This window comes from Megalobrama amblycephala, linkage group LG7 (genome assembly GCF_018812025.1).
Source record: "Megalobrama amblycephala isolate DHTTF-2021 linkage group LG7, ASM1881202v1, whole genome shotgun sequence".
Lineage (NCBI taxonomy): Eukaryota > Metazoa > Chordata > Actinopteri > Cypriniformes > Xenocyprididae > Megalobrama > Megalobrama amblycephala.
In genome coordinates, this window is record NC_063050.1 from 43,556,759 (window position 1) to 43,577,561 (window position 20,803).

The 20,803-nt window shown below is 39.6% G+C and overlaps 2 protein-coding genes across 2 annotated transcripts in view; both read right to left on the reverse strand.

Moving 5' to 3' along the window:
* The window catches only part of LOC125272633 (FERM and PDZ domain-containing protein 1), a 51,286-nt gene that overhangs the window by 14,200 nt on the left and 16,283 nt on the right, over positions 1-20,803 (reverse strand). Inside the window, exons 3-11 of the mRNA XM_048197633.1 lie at positions 11,393-11,497; positions 11,138-11,301; positions 8,339-8,441; positions 8,093-8,138; positions 6,383-6,487; positions 5,598-5,693; positions 3,206-3,331; positions 2,584-2,703; positions 478-614 (exon numbers count right to left, since the gene is read on the reverse strand). Coding sequence (XP_048053590.1) covers positions 478-614; positions 2,584-2,703; positions 3,206-3,331; positions 5,598-5,693; positions 6,383-6,487; positions 8,093-8,138; positions 8,339-8,441; positions 11,138-11,301; positions 11,393-11,493 — 998 coding nt within the window. The 5' untranslated portion in view covers positions 11,494-11,497. The remainder of the gene's footprint in view (positions 1-477; positions 615-2,583; positions 2,704-3,205; positions 3,332-5,597; positions 5,694-6,382; positions 6,488-8,092; positions 8,139-8,338; positions 8,442-11,137; positions 11,302-11,392; positions 11,498-20,803) is intronic.
* On the reverse strand, positions 12,902-18,961 carry LOC125273159. Its single transcript, XM_048198423.1, has 3 exons — positions 18,917-18,961; positions 18,721-18,815; positions 12,902-15,121 (listed from the first exon to the last, which is right to left on the reverse strand). The coding sequence occupies exons 1-3, from the start codon at positions 18,959-18,961 to the stop codon at positions 13,054-13,056; spliced, it is 2,208 nt and encodes a 735-aa protein (XP_048054380.1). The 3' UTR covers positions 12,902-13,053.

Consider the following 20,803-nt stretch of genomic DNA (forward strand, 5'->3'; position numbering starts at 1 on the left):
ATGTGATTTCAGAAGTTTGGTGGTTTGACACGCAATCCGAATCATGATTCGACACAGAATAATTATAACACTCCGAAGCTTCCTGAAGCAGTGTTTTGAAATCGGCCATCACTATATAAGTCGTTTTTTTGGCTCACCAAAAATATTCTTGTCACTTTATAATATTAATATTGAACCACTGTACTCACATGAACTGATTTAAACATGTTTTTAGTACATTAATGGATCTTGAGAGAGGAAATGTCATTGCTCCCTATGGAGGCTTCACCGAGCCATTGGATTTCAACAAAAATATCTTAATTTGTGTTCCGAAGATTAACGAAGGTCTTACTGGTGTGGAACGGCATGAGGGTGAGTAATTAATGACATTATTTTCATTTTTGGGCGAACTAACCTTTTAAGTATCAGAGGCTGGTATCGTACCCATATACAAAAAAAAAAAAAAAACAAAGTGTAAAAAAGTGTGTGTGTACTCACATAATGGCCTTCAGAGGTGTTTTAAGCGATTGTCCACTGTTGGCTAGTTTTTCCTGTACATTTAGAGCAGCCAGTCTGAGGGCTGTATTACATTTCATCTCCACTGCAAATCTTTCCTGCAATACATCACTCACGCTCTACACACACACACACCCACATTTACAGGTGCTGGTCATATAATTAGAATATCATCAAAAAGTTGATTTATTTCACTAATTCCATTCAAAAAGTGAAACTTGTACATTATATTCATTCATTACACACCGACTGATATATTTCAAATGTTTATTTCTTTTAATTTTGATGATTAAAACTGACAAATAAGGAAAATCCCAAATTCAGTATCTCAGAAAATTAGAATATTACTTAAGACCAATACAAAGAAAGGATTTTTAGAAATTTTGGCCAACTGAAAAGTATGAACATGAAAAGTATGAGCATGTACAGTACTCAATACTTAGTTGGGGCTCCTTTTGCCTGAATTACTGCAACAATGCGGCGTGGCATGGAGTCGATCAGTCTGTGGCACTGCTCAGGTGTTATGAGAGCCCAGGTTGCTCTGATAGTGGCCTTCAGCTCTTCTGCATTGTTGGGTCTGGCATATCGCATCTTCCTCTTCACAATACCCCATAGATTTTCTATGGGGTTAAGGTCAGGCGAGTTTGCTGGCCAATTAAGAACAGGGATACCATGGTCCTTAAACCAGGTACTGGTAGCTTTGGCACTGTGTGCAGGTGCCAAGTCCTGTTGGAAAATGAAATCTGCATCTCCATAAAGTTGGTCAGCAGCAGGAAGCATGAAGTGCTCTAAAACTTCCTGGTATACGGCTGCGTTGACCTTGGACCTCAGAAAACACAGTGGACCAACACCAGCAGATGACATGGCACCCAAACCATCACTGACTGTGGAAATTTACACTGGACCTCAAGCAACATGGATTGCGTGCCTCTCCTCTCTTCCTCCAGACTCTGGGACCCTGATTTCTAAAGGAAATGCAAAATGTACTTTCATCAGAGAACATAACTTTGGACCATCCAGCAGCAGTCCAGTCCTTTTTGTCTTCAGGCCAGGTGAGACACTTCTGACGCTGTCTGTTGTTCAAGAGTGGCTTGACACAAGGAATGCGACAGCTGAAACCCATGTCTTGTATATGTCTGTGCGTAGTGGTTCTTGAAGCACTGACTCCAGCTGCAGTCCACTCTTTGTGAATCTCCCCCACATTTTTGAATGGGTTTTGTTTCACAATCCTCTCCAGGGTGCGGTTATCCCTATTGCTTGTACACTTTTTTCTACCACATCTTTTCCTTCCCTTCGCCTCTCTATTAATGTGCTTGGACACAGAGCTCTGTGAACATCCAGCCTCTTTTGCAATGACCTTTTGTGTCTTGCCCTCCTTGTGCAAGGTGTCAATGGCCGTCTTTTGGACAACTGTCAAGTCAGCAGTCTTCCCCATGATTGTGTAGCCTACAGAACTAGACTGAGACCATTTAAAGGCCTTTGCAGGTGTTTTGAGTTAATTAGCTGATTAGAGTGTGGCACCAGGTGTCTTCAATATTGAAATTTTCACAATATTCTAATTTTCTGAGATACTGAATTTGGGATTTTCCTTAGTTGTCAGTTATAGTCATCAAAATTAAAATAAATAAACATTTGAAATATATCAGTGTAATGAATTAATATAATATACAAGTTTCACTTTTTGAATGGAATTAGTGAAATAAATAAACTTTTTGATGATATTCTAATTATATGACCACCACCTGTATTCAGGTATCTAAATGGGGACATAGACTTTTATTGTTTTAATATAAAGCAAATTATAATGACTACTGACTACCCTAAAAACAATATTTGCTTTATGAATTTATTTTCCAATTTGTGAGGCTTTTTTTGCAATTAGCTAACAATTGAGTACATACTGGTCTCCAAATTTAGTAAAACAAAGTATAGTATACAAGTATACAAGTATACAAACAAACATACATCACAAACAAAAGGACTGCATTTTACATTAAAAACAACAATCTGTAGCGATATTATTATTATTATTATTATTATTATTATTATTATTATTATTTAAATGTATATAAACAGACAAACACACACCTGTAAGTACAGATACTCAAAGGCCACAGGATCTTCTCTGAGCATGCTCTTAAAGTCTCTCGGTAGAAAACAGACACGAAACAGACACCTGTAGTCGTGAGTCTCCTTCTTTTCAACCACCTGTCATACACACAGAGTATTAGATATAAACTGTATGTAAGCCACTTAACAATTACAGATGAGCATAGAAAGAAGTAATTATACTCTTAATCTCTCTCTCTCAGTGTTTAAAACCTGTATGACTTTGTTTTTGCTGTGAAACACAAAAGGTGATATAAAGAATGTACTCTTTTCAATGTAAGAAAATTGAATGAGGAAAAGGACTCTCAAAATGTAAAAAAGCATTATGAAAGTATCATAAAAGTGGTCAATGCAGAAGATTTTCTGGAGTCACCTTTGTGTAAGAAAGTCACTGAAAATCATTTTTATGACTTAGATCTTTTAGCCCACACCCTTATTCACTTTTATTACATGGTGGAAAGTGTCCAGTATATTCTTCAAAAAAATGCTTGTGTTCCATAGAAGAAAGGAAGTCCCACGGGTTTGTAACTACATGAGGATGAATAAATGATAATTTATTTATGTGTATATTTGTTTGGTCTTTTATTGTGTTTGTGTGTACCTTTTGAATAATCTCTTCCTCATGTAGTAGATACAGTTTGCTGATGCTGTATTGTTGTTCAAGTACAAGGGAGAAGTGTTCGATCCGGGTGATTGAGAGTTTCTCCTTCAGAGTCATCACTATGTCCTGGTGGAGAACACATTAGATAAGAGGATATGGAAAGCATGTGAAATTATCAATACACAACATATCAATAACACCTTTCTTATATGGCACTGTGACGGTACTATGGTACAGTGATGGTATTAGATGGTAATTCTTTGGTACTTGGATATATACCATGTTACTACATGTTACCATAATAGTACATGTACAGTTTGGGGTCAGGAAAATTGTCTCTTAAAAATGTCTCTTATGTTTGCATCACTACATTTATTTTATTACAAATAGGGTAAAAAAAAAAAAGTGAAATATTATTAAAATTAATAAAAAAAAATTCTATTTTAATATTTTTTAAAGGGTTAGTTCACCCAAAAATGAAATTTCTGTCATTAACTACTCACACTTATGTTGTTCCAAAACTGTAAGATCTTCGTTCATCTTCTGAACACAAATTAAGATAATTTTGATGAAATCTGAGAGGTTTTTTTTTTTTTTATCCATCATATAGAAAACAACGAAATGACCACATTCAAGGTCCAGAGAAGTAGTAAAGATGTAATAGTCAACGTGACTACAGTGGTTCAACCTGAATGTTATGAAGCGACGAGAATCCTTTTTGTGTGCAAAAACAAAACAAAATTGCTGACTTTATTCAATCATTTTTCCTCTTCCCTGTCATTCTCCTACACAGTTGATGCAGTGAACGCAGTGCAGTCTTCCGTGTTTACAACCAAACGCCGGCTCAGTATTGTTCATGTGAGCAACACGACGCATGCGTGTGATCCTGACGCATGAGCCGGCCAATACAGAGTCAGCGTTCTGACGTAGAACACAGAAGCTCTGCACTGTGTTCACTGCGTCAACTGCATAGAAGACTGACAGTGTTTCTGTTTTTGTGCACAAAAAAGTGTTCTTATCACTTCATAACATTAAAGGTCCCGTTTTTCGTGTTTTTTTGAAGCTTTGATTGTGTTTATAGTGTGCAATATAACATGTGTTCATGTTTCGCGTGTAAAAAAACACAGTATTTTTCACATAATTTACTTATCTGTATACCGCTGTTTCCACTGTCATAAAAACGGGCTGATAACTTCCTTGTTCTATGAAGTCCCTCCTTCAGAAATACATAACGAGTTCTGATTGTGCCAGCGGTTCCTGTGTTGTGATTCGACAGCGGCTTCTGCTCCATCTTTCAAGAATAATCTTTGTGCGAATCCGGCATTAAACTGATTGAGATTGAGGAAGCTGTCCTCAGCAAAATGTGCTGCACATAGTTTTACGTGTGGATTATAATTTTCGGGAACCGAGTTAAACATAAATTGTAACCATTGATCTCTAAGTACAGTGTCCCTGGGAAGGCCAAACAAAGGTGATTGGACTGCGGGATGAAAATAACAGCGTTTCGACGACATGGCGACAAACACACTCTACAAACGCAACTCTTGCTCTTCTCCGTGGGATTCCTGTGGGCAGAGGTTAGTCAAAAAACTGTTTTAGTGACGTCATTAAAGAAGGAAGTAGAGGGATGTAGTCCAAACTGGCTGTTCGATGTAGGCGACTTCTGTTAAATAAAATATCTCGCTTGGCATTGAACTTTGAGCTTTAAAATTTTACAGATTTTATTTATACTCTAACAACAACATTACACACTAACTAAAGTTTGAAACATGGGATCACGAAGAACGGGACCTTTAAGGTTGAACCACTGTAGTCACGTTTTCAAAATTATCTTAATTTGTGTTCTGAAGATGAACGAAGGTCTTGCAGGTTTGGAACGACATGAGGGTGAGTAATTAATGACAGAATTTTCATTTTGGGTGAACTAACCCTTTAACATGTAATTTATTCCTGTGATGGCAAAGCAGCCATTACTCCAGTCTTCAATGTCACATGATCCTTCAGAAATCATTTTAATATCCTGATTTTGTGCTCAAGTAACATTTCTTATTATCACAGCTGAAAACGGTTATGCTGCTTAATATTTTTGTGGAAACCGTGATACATTTTTTCAGGATTGTTTGATGAATAGAACATTTAAAAAAAAAATAGAAATCTGTTGTAACATTATAAATGTATTTACTGTCACTTTTGATCAATTTAATGCATACTTGCTTAAAAAATATTCATTTAATCTTACTGACCCCAAACATTTGAATGGTAGTGTATATAGCACTTCCAAAAATACTGCGATTGGAGCATGTAAACATCATAAAAAAACAACATAATTAATGCTGAATGAAAAAATCAGCCATCACATAACATCAGAATATAGTGAAAATGTATAAAGTACCTTAACAGTGGTTTTAGACTCAAATTTAAAAGCCTTTGTTTGACCATTCTCCAGATAGACCTTCAGAACATTGGGCAGGAACAGCAGAGAGTTACCCTGGGGATATATATGTTCCAGGGTCAATCAAGATATTTTTTATAAATATAATAATATATGTAAAATACATAATATTAATAGTAATGGTAGCAATGATAAAATAACTGCCTGTTTCAACAAAGTGTTAAAACAATTCTAGTTAAGCCAGGGAATATTATCAGTCTCATTATTAAAAAAGATTAAGCACTCAAAAGGCTGCATACAAAAAAGATAAACAGTTTTATCACTGCCTTAGTCATGTGGTGTGCTTCATAATGGGTTTGTTTAATTAGATGTTAATTAAAAAACATCTTTGGTCGAGGGAAATGAACAGACTCACGGCACTCCACCTAAAGGAACAGTTCACTCAAAAATAATGACAGTATTTTTTTTTTTACTTTTAACTGTTTTTTTAAGGTGCTCTATTATAAATCACAATTGCAGCTATACTATACACCATGTCAGCACTGTTATACAAAGATTATTATGATTAACTGAATAATTAATAAATAAGTAATAAATTATTGACTAAGGTTTTTCCCAAGACTGGGTAGACTGCCAAACCTCTCCCTCTGCCTCTCTATTGTTCTACATCTTTTGTTCATATTCTCGCTCTCATTTTCTTTATTACTTATTCATTTCAATCCTTTTTGTAAATTACCGCATGAGAATACTCCTTTATTAACATGAATGAACAGAATGTGTCAAACCTGCGAGTGACCATTGACCACCACCTCCTCTGCAAACCTCACTTTAACAGGGTTTGACTTCAGCTTGGCTCTCTTCTCTGGAGTAATGAAGGACGACTTTGGCCCCTGTGGCACAGCCATCATGACAATCAGCACAATTATGGACATGTTTTACCTTCACTGACATATTCTTTTAAAAAAAAAAAAAAAAAAAAAAAAACAACAACAACAAACAAACATTGCAGACAAAAACAAACAAACAAACAAAACAAAAAACATTGCAGAATTGCACTGGTATTTGCATTGACTGTGACATTTACCTGTCACTGAGAAAAATTTATGATTTCCAAACAGAGATATGTTAAAACATCCTAAGACCAAACCATCTGTATTTCCTCTTTATGACCCTTACAAAAAAAGTACCGTGATGGTACTGTGATGTAAATGTGTTTTTGGTTCAGTCCCGTGACCTATTTTTCCTAGTGTTTCTAATTAGTAATTATGTTCACCTGTGTCTTGTTCATTATCTTGTTAAGTTTCCTTTGTTTGCTCATGTATATATACCCTGTGATCTCCCTCAGTCTCGGTCAGTTCTCGTTTGATTGTGATGTGTTTTTCTCCTGTGTTTCTCTTGGTTCCTGAGTATTTTGTTATTAAAGTCTGCCTTCTAGTATTATTCCTCATTGGGAGAGTTTCTACACACCACGTTATGTAACAGTAGAACAGACTGTACCGAAAGATGGATCTCACGTCACTGCCAATAACAGTGCTCACAGTGACCCCAGATCCATTGATGGCAGCAGTAAATATGGACTTGGCTAGCCATGACCTGACTGAAAACCTCATGATAGAGAGAGGCTTCAAGTTCACCATTAGAGTGGTGAGAGAAATTCCCACTCCAAGTATAACAGCAATGCCAATGGTCGCAATGCTTCCTGTGAGTGAGCTTCCCAGATCCGCTCCTGTGTGTGAAATCTCCGAGCCAGAGTCTCATCCTGTCATAGCCGCCATTCCAGAGTCTCGTCCAGTCATGGCAGCCATTCGAGAGTCTTGTTCCGTCATGGCTACTGCACCTGAGCCCTCAGCCAAAATGGCTGCCGTGCATGTACCCCTACCAGTACTGGTTGAGTATGAGGGGATGTCCAGTGTCGATTGGTATCCAGTGTCGGCTCCAGCCCGTGAGTCCATTCCAGTGTCTGTAACTAACCCTAAACTAAACCCTAACCCTTACCGTAACTCTGTAATAAGTACATGTAGTTAATTAATATTACTCACTACTTATTTGAGCAAGTACAATGTAACTTTGTCACTTTAAAATAAAGTGTAACCAATATCATTATACTTTTTGTTTTGCTTGTGTGTCGTAATTGAATTGCATGAACAAAATAAACCAGGGGGAATTTTTCAAACTTTAACAATTTATATTATAAGGTATGTTTTCAAAATGAAATAATTAGCTTTTATTTGTAATTGTACTACAGCCAATATAAAGTATTAAAACAATTTGAATAGCATCTTTCATGTAAATATTATTCCAAAGCTACTTTTCAGAAAATATGCCATATAACTAGTGAGCAAGCTAAAAGCAGTAGTGGCAAGAAAAACTTCCTAAAAATATATATCACATTTTTCAATGTCGCAGGGAACAAAATATGATCCTCCTGCCATGCCCCAAACAGAAGTAACAGTGTGAGAGAGAGAGTCTCTAACTTCATGCACACATACACTTACCACAGTGTTTCTCAGGACAGTCAATATTATGGTGTTCTGACATTCTCTATAAATAATTGAAAAGGGAAGATAGTTAGTGGTACAGATAGTAAGAGTCACCAGATGTCCCATTTGCTCCTAAGATACACATTTTAAATATATATTGGGCACAAGAAAATGATCGAAAATATTTGGTAAAACTGGCAGCCCAGATACACAGTAGCTGATTTTGTAGTTTCACATAAGACACTCTTACATGCCACATACCTGATGATGTCAGCAGCCTGCTCAGTTGATAGATCATCAACAGCAACATTGTTTATTTTGAAAAGTTGGTCACCAGAGACAAGCTTTCCATCAGCAGGGCCTCCTATAAAAACAGATAAACATACCATGACACTGTAGCCGTCAATCTGTTTTCAAGGTTTATCCGGAAATCTGTCTTAATTACATTGTTTGAGAAAGAATGTTTATGTCGTCCTATTTACTGCCTAGTTATTTGGCTGTGGGGTAACCAGATGGCTTCAGCCATTCCAAGAGTAGGGTTTCCTGTAGACATTGCTCCATGTGCCAAACCAGTCAGCCAACATGTTGCTGTACATGCAGGCAATACATGCAAATAGCTGCTGGGTCACATTTTAACCTTGAACTTATGTTTAGAGAACATTTATAAAATGTTATAATGTTCTAATCAATTTTAAATTGCTCTATTAAAGATAAAGGTTTTCAATGTAACACATTACAATAAGATCTCATTTGTTATCATTAGTTAATGCATTAAAGAGATAGTCCACCCAAAAATGAAAAATCTGTCATTAAGCTCACCCTCATGTTGTTTCAAAACAGTATGTCTTTTGTTCTTCTGTTGAACACAAAATATATTTTGAAGAATGTTGGTAACTAAACATTTTTGGTTTCCACTGACAAAAAATAGAAAGAAAGAAAGAAAGAAAGAAAGAAAGAAAGAAAGAAAGAAAGAAAGAAAGAAAGAAAGAAAGAAAGAAATGCATACAGGTTTGTAACAACATGAGGGTGAGTATGATGACAGAGTTTTCATTTTTGAGTGGACGTTCCCTTTAACTAACATGAACTAACAATGACCAATATATTTTTACAGCATTTATTAACCTTTGTAACTATAATTTTACCAAAAAAAAGTTAATGCCAGTTCACAATGCATTAATGTTAACAGATACAATTTTTTATCTTAAAAATGTATATTAGTAAATGTTAAGATTAACATTAGCTAAGATTAATAAATGCTGTAGAAGTATTGTTCATTGTTAGTGTATGTTAAAAAATTAAACCTTACTGTAAAGTGTTACCAACTTATACTATGTAAGGGATCATATACATACACATAGATTAATCTGCAAAATGCACCTCAAAACATTTTTAGAAAACATTCAGATTTATTGTGATTTGACTCAAATAATAAATATATTACCACAGCATCCTTTTTGCAGTAATGGAACCTTGTTTTGTAGCTAATGCACTATAACTGTTTTATCGATTTTCATGAAGGGCTTATGTGCTGTGTAATCAAAATTTTACTTCAGAATGTAAATCTCAGCAAGGCTTTAGTTCCACAGTTTCAGCCTGTTTAGAGTGCTGCCTCAGACTTGCTCCATCAAATGGCTCAACAGACCAAGGCTGTGCGTTTCTCAAAAGCATTGTAAGCCTAGTAGATCGTAGAACCATTGGCACCAATGGCCTCTACGATCATTCACTTCTTATTACGATGACATCTTCATGGAGTTCATGGGCATTCTCCTGGCAGCAAGCTAATCTAGAAACTCTCATGGTGGGATTACTAAAATATAAAGTCTAATGTATTTCAACTCTCAAATCTCCAAAAAGGATCATCTCCTTTCAGAATTATATGGCCAATGGTCCCCTGCCTGTTACCCTGTGAGTGTTATTCATAGCATAATGGATGCTAATTTGGAAGTCCCACAGTTGAGCTCTGGAGGTAACCAAGGCCACCTTGCTAAGATTTAGTGCTTAGCTTCAGTGCGTTCATTCCATGTGAGGAGGATAAGAGGATGTCAAGAAGGCTCAGACCAGTGCAGACATTAAAACCTGTAATATAATATAATATAATATAATATAATATAATATAATATAATATAATATAATATAATATAATATAATATAATATATAATATAATATAATATAATATAATATAATATGGGTGAACTATACCTTTAATGAGTTTTTTATTAATATGGAAATATGAAATAATTTTTTAAAAATGAAATGATACTCTAAATAAGAAACTAAAACTGCCAGTAGGTCAGTAAGTCTAAGTAAGTCATTGGCCAAATCATACAGCTGGCGCAATGAGGCAGCAGGCACGACGCAAGTGGTTTTTGCTAGTTTCAGCCCGACGCAGTTATCATTTTCACGTCCTGCGTCACGTTGTTTAAATAGCAAATGCATTTGCGCTCATTTGTGTGCCCATGGGTGTGCTGGTCCGAAAACAAGGTGCATTCAGGCACATTGCAAATTCCGCCATGGCGTGAGCGAGACTCTGATTGGTTTATACACCCAAAACACACCCATTACTCATTAAGAGAATAGGGACAACCCTTTTAGACCATGCGCCGGGCCAACTATTTTCCTGTCATTAAACTAGCAAAAGTGGATTCGGACACAACCTAAATGCACTTGTGCCATGCACTTTAAACCATGCGCTTAGATTGATAAAATAGGGCCAATTGAGTCATTCATTCATTTCATTCATTCGATTCATTTAAACGGCTGATTAATTTAGGTATGAAGTAAATAGGCTTGTTCGAAATGTATCGGTGCTGCACAGACTGATTGGCGTATGACATCAAAGTAATGTGAGAGTGATTCAAAAGCTGTTGACCTAGAGAGTTCCAGGAATTTTAGATAATATTGTATCTAAAATATAACACAGTATTAACTTCTTATTTATAGAACTGTTGTATAAAATCATTATCACATTTACACTTATGCTATTAAGATATATGTGAAAGCATCTTACAATACATTTGACCTGATGAACATTTTTAGAGAAGATTGTTTGTGTAATGTACCTTCTGTCACGTCCAGCACCTGGGGCGGAGAGTGTGTTGAGACAGTAAAGCCATGAGAGTTAAGGGTGGGGTCAAGTGGGATCTTAACAGTGACTCTAATTGGACAGCTCCTCTGCTCCTGGGAACCATTGTCAGTAACCTGCCCATCTTCTAGAACACGTTCTCTATGTACAGAGAGAGAAAAGGGTGATGAGTGAAAAAAGAAGCATAAAAGTATTCGTCCAGACAATTATTCTTAGATTAAAAGAGTGGTACCGGCTGATGGACTCTCTGGAACGGCGAAGCCAGCGTCCCACCACCTGCTCTACTCTGCTGGTCCTGCGAGATGGTGAGCGACTGCGGTCCCTCTCCTCCATTTAGCTACACACAGGGTGAAAGGTCACCATTGGGTCACTATTTATTGCAGAAAATTTACTAATTTATTGTTGAATATGTATTTGCAAATCATCAAACATTTTTTTGGTGTTTTAAGACTTTTTTCAGTGTCCGTTTTACGTATATACACTGCTTTTACGTATATACACTGAAAAGTTTGGAAACACAAAGTGTGGTTTTGGATTATATCAGCATAAATCCTTATCATTTTTTGGTGTAAATACATTAAAGTAATTTGACATTATCATTGAAGACCAGCAATAATAATTTTCATTTTGATTACATAATAATGGCAATATATACATGTCAAAGTCAGACATGCCCCTTTGCCAGCTGTGATACCTGGTTACTGGTTTAAACTTGGCCCAGGTTTGTAAAAGATTTTTGGGTCAGCACACCTTAATAGCTTCAACAATTGATTGCCAATTAAGTTTAGAATACAATAAACCAATTAGAACCCAGTTTAGGTCAGATGCTAATGGTGGATATTTTGATGAGTCGAAAATTTAAGTTTTTTCTATGTATAAACTGTTTATGTAATAAAATATGTTTTCGTAGTTTGTGTTGTCCCTTATCAGTGCAAAATTATCACAAATTAAAAAGGATTCATGCCAATATTGTCCAAAACCCCACTTTTCTAGGGCGTTTCCAAACTTTTGGAGGGCAGTGTATGTTTTGGTATATCCTCTTTAGCCAATCATAGTCTGATCTTATTGCATTATACTTTCCTCCATATACGATTAGCAAGAGATGTTTATATAACCCTCTATGGGGTATCGTCATTTATAAATGACACAGAGAAAATCACTTTTAAAATACAATAATAATATTAAACTAAAAAAAAATTACATTAGTATTATTATATGACATCCCTTTTGCACTTGATTTTCATCCACGTCTTATATATGTAACCTGTAATACTCAATAAAAATTTGATCACAAAAAAATTATATGACATCCCCTTCAGCCAATTATATTATATGTGCTTGACATTTTTGGCAACAAGGACATGAAGGAGACATGAGCACATGTAAGGTCACATGCTGTCAAGGCTCCATTGTGAGTTCATTTTAGACTAGGAAATACATATAAATTCAATTTTAAAAGAATATCATTGTATATCCAAATGTGTTTTCTGATTGTTGTTGAAGTCAGTCATTTTAGTATCCTATACCAGTTTCGAAGATGTGATCCATACTACAACCAGAGGTCAGGAAAGATGCCATTGCCTATTGGCCTCACTACACACAAGAAAATGGTCCAAAAAATATGACTGAACAAGTCAAAGTCAAGTTATGTGTGGAAAGTGTGGGCTACACTGAAAAATAAGAGTATTGTTGATTTTCACTTGTGCTAAAATCATTCTATTACTATTGGATACATCTATACTGATGCTGTCTAACCCAGTCACTAACTATAGTACATGACTGTAGCTTTCAGCCAGGAGAAGATGTCGTCAGGTGGCGTCCAACTTTCACAGGGTGTTTCAACCCTGAACCACAACACCCTCCAGTTGGCGGGTCGGCAGTGGTGGCCAATCACTACCCACCTCCTCCTGGCCCCCAGCTCAACTCCTCCCTCCTACTCCAGAGCCAGCAAGACGCTCTTTCTGCTGCCTCACCCAACCTACGAACAGCTGTCTTCCTCTCCCTACCTTCTAAGCCCAGAGCTGTGAGTGTCTTCCACACAGACTGTGCCGGGAAGCCCCTACACCCGACCTCAACTGGGAATAGCCAGGTCTGCCACCCTTTGGCCTTACACTGCTCTACGAGGTCCTGATACTTGGTGGCTTTCCACTCATAGGCCTCCTCGCACCCGTCTTCCCACGGGACTGTCAGTTCGATCAAGATTATTTTCCTTGCCTCCTCGGACCATAAGACCATGTCTGGCCTCAGCTGTGTTTGCACAACCTGGGGGAAGACTAGTTTCCTTCCCAGGTCCACCCTCATCTCCCAGGCTTGTGCTGCTAGCAAGAGGCTCTTCTTAGTCTTCTTGGGGGCTGGTGGTTTCTCCCCTTCTCTGACGAACTGAATAGATGTTGCCGGCCTTGTACTGGTCTGGTGCTTTTTCTGCCTCTCCCGCTCCAAGATGTCAGCCAGTGCACTGAGAACCTTGTCATGGCGCCACCTGTATCTTCCTTGGCTAAGAGCTGTTTTGCATCCTGACAGTATGTGCGCCATTGTTCCCCTCCCTCCGCATAGCCTACACAATGGGTCCTCCCTCATTCCCCATCTGTGGAGGTTTGTTGGTGACGGAAGGGTGTCGTACACTGAACAGAGCAGGAAGGAGATACGAAAGGGCTCCAGTCTCCAGATCTCAGACCATGTGATCTTCCGCTTCGGCAAGTCCCACTTTGTCCAGGCCCCTTGTGCTCCGAGTTCGACAGCCCTAGACCTGCGCCTTTCTTCCTCCAGGTGTCGGACCTCTGCTTGAATCATGTCCCTCCTTTGCCGTGGGTCTGCTTTTCCCCATTGCTGGAAGTGGGTAGATCCGAGTCCTTGCCTCCCTACGCATGGGTTCCCGATGATGTCCTTCAGCTTCAATGCCACTGATGTGTCAGCCACCCATTTGCGTCCTGATCTTGTAGTGACGCCTGCTCTTCTGACTTTTTCATCAGTGGAGTCTTGGTACATCATCACAACCCGACACTTTGCCACCTTGAACTCTTCCACCACTGATGAAAGGGGTAGTTGTACCTGACCAGACCTGGTATAAAGCCCTACTGACATGAAGCTTGGTGGGATTCCGAGCCACTTGCGAAGGTGTTTGTTTACTCGCCTCTCGACTCCTTCCACTGTTGTCATGGGTACTTCATAGATTGTCAGTAGCCACATGAGTCGTGGTAGCAGACCATGCTGGAAGAGCCAAGCCTTAAACTTTCCTGGCAGTCCTGACCCCTCAATCTTACTCATCCATGCATCTGCCTGTTTCTCTGTCCTGGAAACGTTACATCTGTCGGTCAAGGATGCGTCATACCATTTCCCTAGGCACTTAATTGGGTTTTCCTCAATCGATGGTATCGTCTCCCCCTGTACTTGCAGCTGGAACTCGCTGGTCACTTTCCCCCTTCTGATCACCATACTTCTTGATTTCCTTGGTTTGAACTTCATCCGAGCCCATGTTGCCACGTCATCAAGAACCTTCAGGATCCACCTCGCTTGCACATGGGTTGAAGTTGTTATGGTAAGGTCATCCATAAAGCCTCTTATTGGAGGTTGGCGGGTGCCAGACTCCATTGATGGCCCCCTGGATTCCTTTCCTGCAGCTGTTATAAGCAGGTTCATTCCCATGACAAACAGGATGGGGGAGATGGTGCAGCCTGTCACGATTCCCTTTTCAAGGTCCTGCCACTGCGTTGTGAAGTGGGCTGTTCTGAACCGTAATTTAAATCCTCCGAAGTAGCTGGTAATTATATCCCTGGTGTGGTGGGGAATATGGTAGTGTTCCATAGCCGTGTTGATGAGGCCATGTGGGATTGAACCGTATGCATTAGCCAAGTCGAGCCAGACAACCGTTTGATTTGGACTTTGATTTGGACTTCCAAGTAAAGAATCAATGTTAAAGATTGTTTTAATGTTTTTTTTTTTTTGAAACGTTAAGACACTAACACTAAAACATTCGTTTTGAAACACTAATTTGAGTTTCACAATTTTCCAGGTTGTGAAGTTGCATCTAAATTTGTGTCAAATTTTTGACATTTTCACATGTGAGTTCCAAATAAAATATATTAATAAAGCTTTTTAATGTTTTTTGAAACACTAAGACCATTTCATTACTTTTCAGATAGTGAAAATGCATTTAAATGTTGGTGAAGTTTTGCCAAAAATAATTTACCCTAATGGGAAAATGTCAGTTATAAATGATGAAACCCTAAAAAAAGGTCAAAGGTCAGATGTAGAAAACGTCTCAGGTAAGCATGCAACCATGGTTCCCTGAGAATAGGGAACAAGAAGCTGTATCCCCTAGGGGTCGCTATGGGGAATGCTTCCAGCATTACCAGTGTCTGAAGCATGAGTCTAAACACAACAATGAACTTTACATTGGCAGATGGCAGCCTATGATGTCATTACCTGTGCGGCCGTGAGTATAAAAGGGCACCTGTGAAATATGTCATATTGTCTGAAGGAGACGTGTGCACATAGGCGTAATTTGTGGGTGGGACGGGTGGGACATGTCCCCACCACTTTTTGAAAGGGTCGATATTGTCCCCACCACTTTTTGAAACATCTCGCGGCATCTCGCGGCATCTCGCGGATATCTAATACAATCTAATCTAATTAATAATAGGCGATCTGGCGCTGGGATGTGTTGATTTTGAAATCATGTTGAGTGCTCGTTGTCGCTGTTATCAGAGGCGCAACAGTGTTCTCTTGGTGCTCATGCACGCTGCGCAGTGTTCACACGGACGAGCGTTTCAATCTATCGCTTAACTGTTGCAGAGACTCTCTATTCGTTACGTTGAATCACAAAACAAAAAACAAATAAACGTGTCCCTGCTCTTGATATACAATCACTGACGAACATCTTTGGTTTTAATGAGAGAAAAAAAAAAAATCATACATGGTTGGATTCGAACCCCTAATCTCTTGCATGCTAAATGAAAATATTGCCTCCAGTCCATCAGGACAATCTTTTTTCAACAGCGGATCCATGTATTTATTAACTAATATACATACTCTCGAGACATATTGTATTAGCAGATGTAAGGAAGAAACTATCATATTAATTTTAATATCATATCATATTATTATTATTGTAATAATAATAAACATTCCCCCAGTTACGCCACTGCGTGTGCAGTAATACTGGAAGCATGGCAAAGGAACACAGCGTCTCGTTACCTATTCTCAAGGAAACCATGGTTACATGCGTAACCTGAGCTGTTCCCTTTCGAAAGGGAACTTGCGCTGCATCCCCTAGGGGTTGTTATGAGGAACGGAATACCCACACTGCCATGCTGAAGGGATGAGTGCCCTAATGGCTGAGCTAAGTCCAAGAACTCAAAGGAGCCCTCATCCCTAAAGTGCACCAGCAATGATCATAGACCGGAGCTTCTTAAGAACGGAGGCCTCAACAGGAAGACTCCAGAGAGAGGAAGCCTAACTATGTTCATATTCAGGCAAGTGTCCTAGGAGGCTCACAGAGGACCGCCGTGAAGAGTGGAGGCCTTAAAGGGAGGCCTAGGCAACATTCTAAGGCAATACCGAAAAAGCTCAAAAAGATAAGCTCTCTCAAAATATTGGCTCGCGAAACTCCACAGAGTGGAGGCCTCAATACAATGACTCTCAGAATGAGAGCAGGCCTAGCAACACTACACTTAAGGTAGAAGCCAGGGAAGCTTCCAGAGAGCCTAACAACCCAGCATATTATCTAACCGCCTTACTGCCTCAGTATGACGACTCTCTAAAACGAGAGGAGTCTTAACTACGTTCCACGCTCAGGACAGCTTACAAGGAGACTCACAGAGAGCTTACAACTTGCAATCGCTATCCAAGAAGAGCTCAAAAGAGCAGAAGCCTCAATAAATATAACTCTTTCTAGTGAGAGGAGCCCTGACAATGCTTGCAGCAGTCAAGGAGGCCCACAGAGAGCCTTCCGACTTAGCAGACCTTAGCCGCTTAGCTCAAGAGAGCGGAGACCTCAATAAATAAATATAGCTCTCTCTAGTGAGAGGAGGCCTGACAACACTTGTAGTAGCCAAGGAGCCTCACAGATAGCCTAGCAACTCAGCATACCTGGCTGGGTTCTGAGAGCGGAGGCCTCAGTATGACAACTCTGAATTGAGAGGAGGCCTAACAACACCCCACACTCAGGGTAACTTGCAAGGAAGGAAGCCTACTACCCGTAATCACTAACCTAGCACAGCTCAAGGGAGCGGAAGCCTTAAGAAAATAACTCTCTCTACAGTCGACGCTCGCAGTCCTAACCATCAAACTTAGCCAAGCTCAAAGAGTGGAAGCCTTGGCATAACGACTCTCTAAATCGAGGGGAGACCTAGCAACACCCCACACTCAGGATAAATGGCAAGGAGGCTCACAGGGAGCCTACAAATTACAATTTCTATACCAGTGGAGTTCTGAGGAGCGGAGGCCTCAATAAAGACAACTCTCTTCTAGTGAGAGGAGGCCTAGCGATGCTTAAAGTAGCCAAGGAGGCTCACAGAGAGCCTAACAATTTAGCAAACATACCAAACCAAGCTCTAGAAGCGGAGGTCTCAGCATGACAACTCTCTAAGTAGAGAGGAGACCTAACAGCACCCCACGCTCAGGACATCTTGTAAGGAGGCTCACAGAGGGCCTACAACTCACAATTAGCGAGCTCTAGAGGAGCTAAGGCCTCAAAAACATAATTCTCTAGAAATATTCATACTTCTCTCAAATTCATCTGCAAACTCCATCTGCGAGCCCCATGACTTCAGTCTCCTACTCGCCTCAGCTGCAGCAGGTCCTGAACTGTGAGGCACAAATGGCTGTCCCGATTTCCTTCAAGAGAGGGGACAAACGAAACACTCACAATGCACGCAAACAGCCCCCTTGAGGACTGAGTGTGCATGCTCCTCACCCATGCACATAGCTCACATATTGTGTGTGTCATCAAATGTCAGATAACACTGAAAGACTTAGCTCTAGTGCTAGCCATAATAGCCTTGTTTAGACAAACGTTCAAACAGACAGGTATGCTGAAGACAAGAAAGAGGATGACATATTTCACAGGTGCCCTTTTATACTCACGGTCGCACCGGTAATGACATCATAGGCTGCCACTTGCCAATGTCAAGTTCATTGTTGTGTTTAGACTCATGCTTCAGACACTGGTAATGCTGGAGGCATTCCCCATAGTGACCCCTAGGGGATGCAGTGCGAGTTCCCTTTTAAAAGGGAACAATCCATTCAAATATAATTTGCCGACATTTATTTATATCAAACACACATATTTGGCCTAAGCAACTATAAAGTTTACTCTATTATTCTTCAAGTTCACCAGCCACTTACTTACATATATTTGGGGAGAAACTTCTAAAATAACGTTCGCCTTAAAAAAACTCTCTCTGGGGGGTCAGTCAGAATATTTTAAACTCACGCTTGAAAGGGTTAATTGTATTTAATGGCCTCCGCCTGCTTTTTTACTGTGGAGAATTACTGAGCAAAAGCTTTGACAGTATCTCCGAAAAGACTATCTTGGGATATGGGAGCTTCAAGAAAGCTCACTTTCTCTGCTTCTCACATTCAGCCACAGGTGGCACTCCTAGACCACTGAAGTGGATGTCATCTGACCCACTGCCTGTGCCATCATTTTCATAGTCCTGAGGGCATAGTCAGTGGCCTTGTGCAGTTCCTGCATCTTATCTGGATCAGGACCACCCTCGTGCAGATTTCTCAATGATTTGGTACAGATTTGGTGTACTTGCAGGATTTCCATGGCGTGCAGGGCGGAGGTGGCCAGCGGCATTGTAAGCCCTCGCCACCAGTGATGAGGTAAACTTACAAGCCTTGGACAGAAGTTCCGAGGGTGGTGAGAACGGAGGAACTGATGTATCGTGTCCTGGCAGAAAAAGGTGACTCCCATGATTTACAATAGCTCCTCATTCACCTTCAGGAAAAAGGAACTGGGACGGGGCCCAAACACTGAAGACAAAGATCGTGGCCATCCGATGGAGACATGAAGTGACCCCTAGAGAGACCAAGAGGCTCTCAAGAGCGACCCCTAGTGCCGGTTCGCCACAACGTTGAACATGACCAACAGAAAGGGAACATATCTTGTGTGTATTAAGTCTGCAGAGAAACCCCTTTTTGGGTGAATTAAGCTGAAGAAAAATGTCAGAGCCAAAAAAAAGAGCTCAAGCACCCACGGAAAAATATGAGATATTCTCCATTGATTTAAGCAATTGAAAAATCGTTTGCAGCTTTCAGACACAATTATCTTAATCTTTTTAGAGTTTATTTGAGGCCATTTCTATTGCGTTATTTTACTGAAAATTTTGCTGCATGGATAGCCTATAATAGCCTATAAAGTCATCCATTTGACGTTAATTTGTGTTAAATAAGAAGGGATCTGGCACTGTTTTTTAAATCATGCCACTGTTATCATTGGCGGAACGTTCTCTTGTGGCTCGTGCACAGTCTTCACACAGACGAGCATGTCAATCTATCGTTTATGGTGTTGCGGCAACTCCTTATTCTTTTCAGCGAAATCATAAACAAAATGCACACAAACGTGTCCCTGCTCTTGCCTCTTTGTATGTGTCACGGTTCCAGTCATTCCCAGACTACACTTCCCATAATCCTCCCTGCCAATCACCTGCACTCACTCCACCAATCAGCTAACACTAATCACCACACCCAGCTGCCACGCATTACCTGGACTATATAAGCTAGTCACATCCTCACACACATTGCGAGGTCTTGTATACTTTGTTGCAATTCTGAGCGCTTATCCGTATGTCTGTCTGCCCGTTAATGTTCCTGTCTGTTCCCCGTGTATGATTCTCTGCTGCCTGTCCTTTGGATTATTTGCTCTGTTTTGGATTTACGATTGTTATCTGCCAGCCCTGACCGATTGCCTGTTCCTCGACTACGATTCTGCCTACTCTCTGCCATACCTGTTTGCTGTTGTTCCACCATTGCCTGTTTGACTATTAACTCAGTTTAATAAAGCTTGCATATGGATCTCACCTTGTGTCCTGCCTCGTTACAGTATGTAATCATTAATGAATATCTTTGGTCTTATTGAGGGAAAAAAAAAAAAAACTAAACGAGGGCAGATTAGAAACACTGATGATTAGAACCCAGACTCACATAGCAAAAGTACTACCACTAGACCACATAGGAATATGAATGTTTAACACGGGTTTGTGTATATATGCCCTTGGCACCCACCAGCAGAAACATAAATCGGCACCTATGCTGTGGTGGTGAATGACTGGTTGTTAAATCTACTTTCTGAGAAGTGATAAAACTCTTTACACTTACTCATGCTGTTTACAGTGGCCTTCAGTTTGAGCATATACTCTCATAATGGGCATAGATGTGGCAAGCAAAATGGCATGTACAGCAGTACTAATAATGTGTGGTCACTCTCTGGTATGAACATTGTCTCTCTTTATGTTGTAGGTTCTGTATATTGTGGTGTTGTTGCAAAATTGCTTTTGATGAAGGGTTGACATTTATGGTGCTTCTATATTAGGTATTTCTCACTAGGGAATGTGAGAGACAATCTGGAGCCTCATGGTCAACAGTGAGAAGGACCAACAAAGACAAAGAGACAAATTACATACTGTGACAAATAATAGAG

What these genes read in the sequence shown, in the direction of transcription:
- LOC125273159 (XM_048198423.1), bottom strand. Translation starts at nt 18,961, where the DNA reads ATGCCGCTGGCCACCTCCGCCCTGCACGCCATGGAAATCCTGCAA. An exon ending in ACGCCATGGAAATCCTGCAA is followed by an intron (nt 18,816 to 18,916) that starts GTACACCAAATC and finishes CTATGCCCTCAG; the next exon opens with GACTATGAAAATGATGGCAC. An exon ending in GAATGTGAGAAGCAGAGAAA is followed by an intron (nt 15,122 to 18,720) that starts GTGAGCTTTCTT and finishes CGAATGTTTTAG; the next exon opens with TGTTAGTGTCTTAACGTTTC.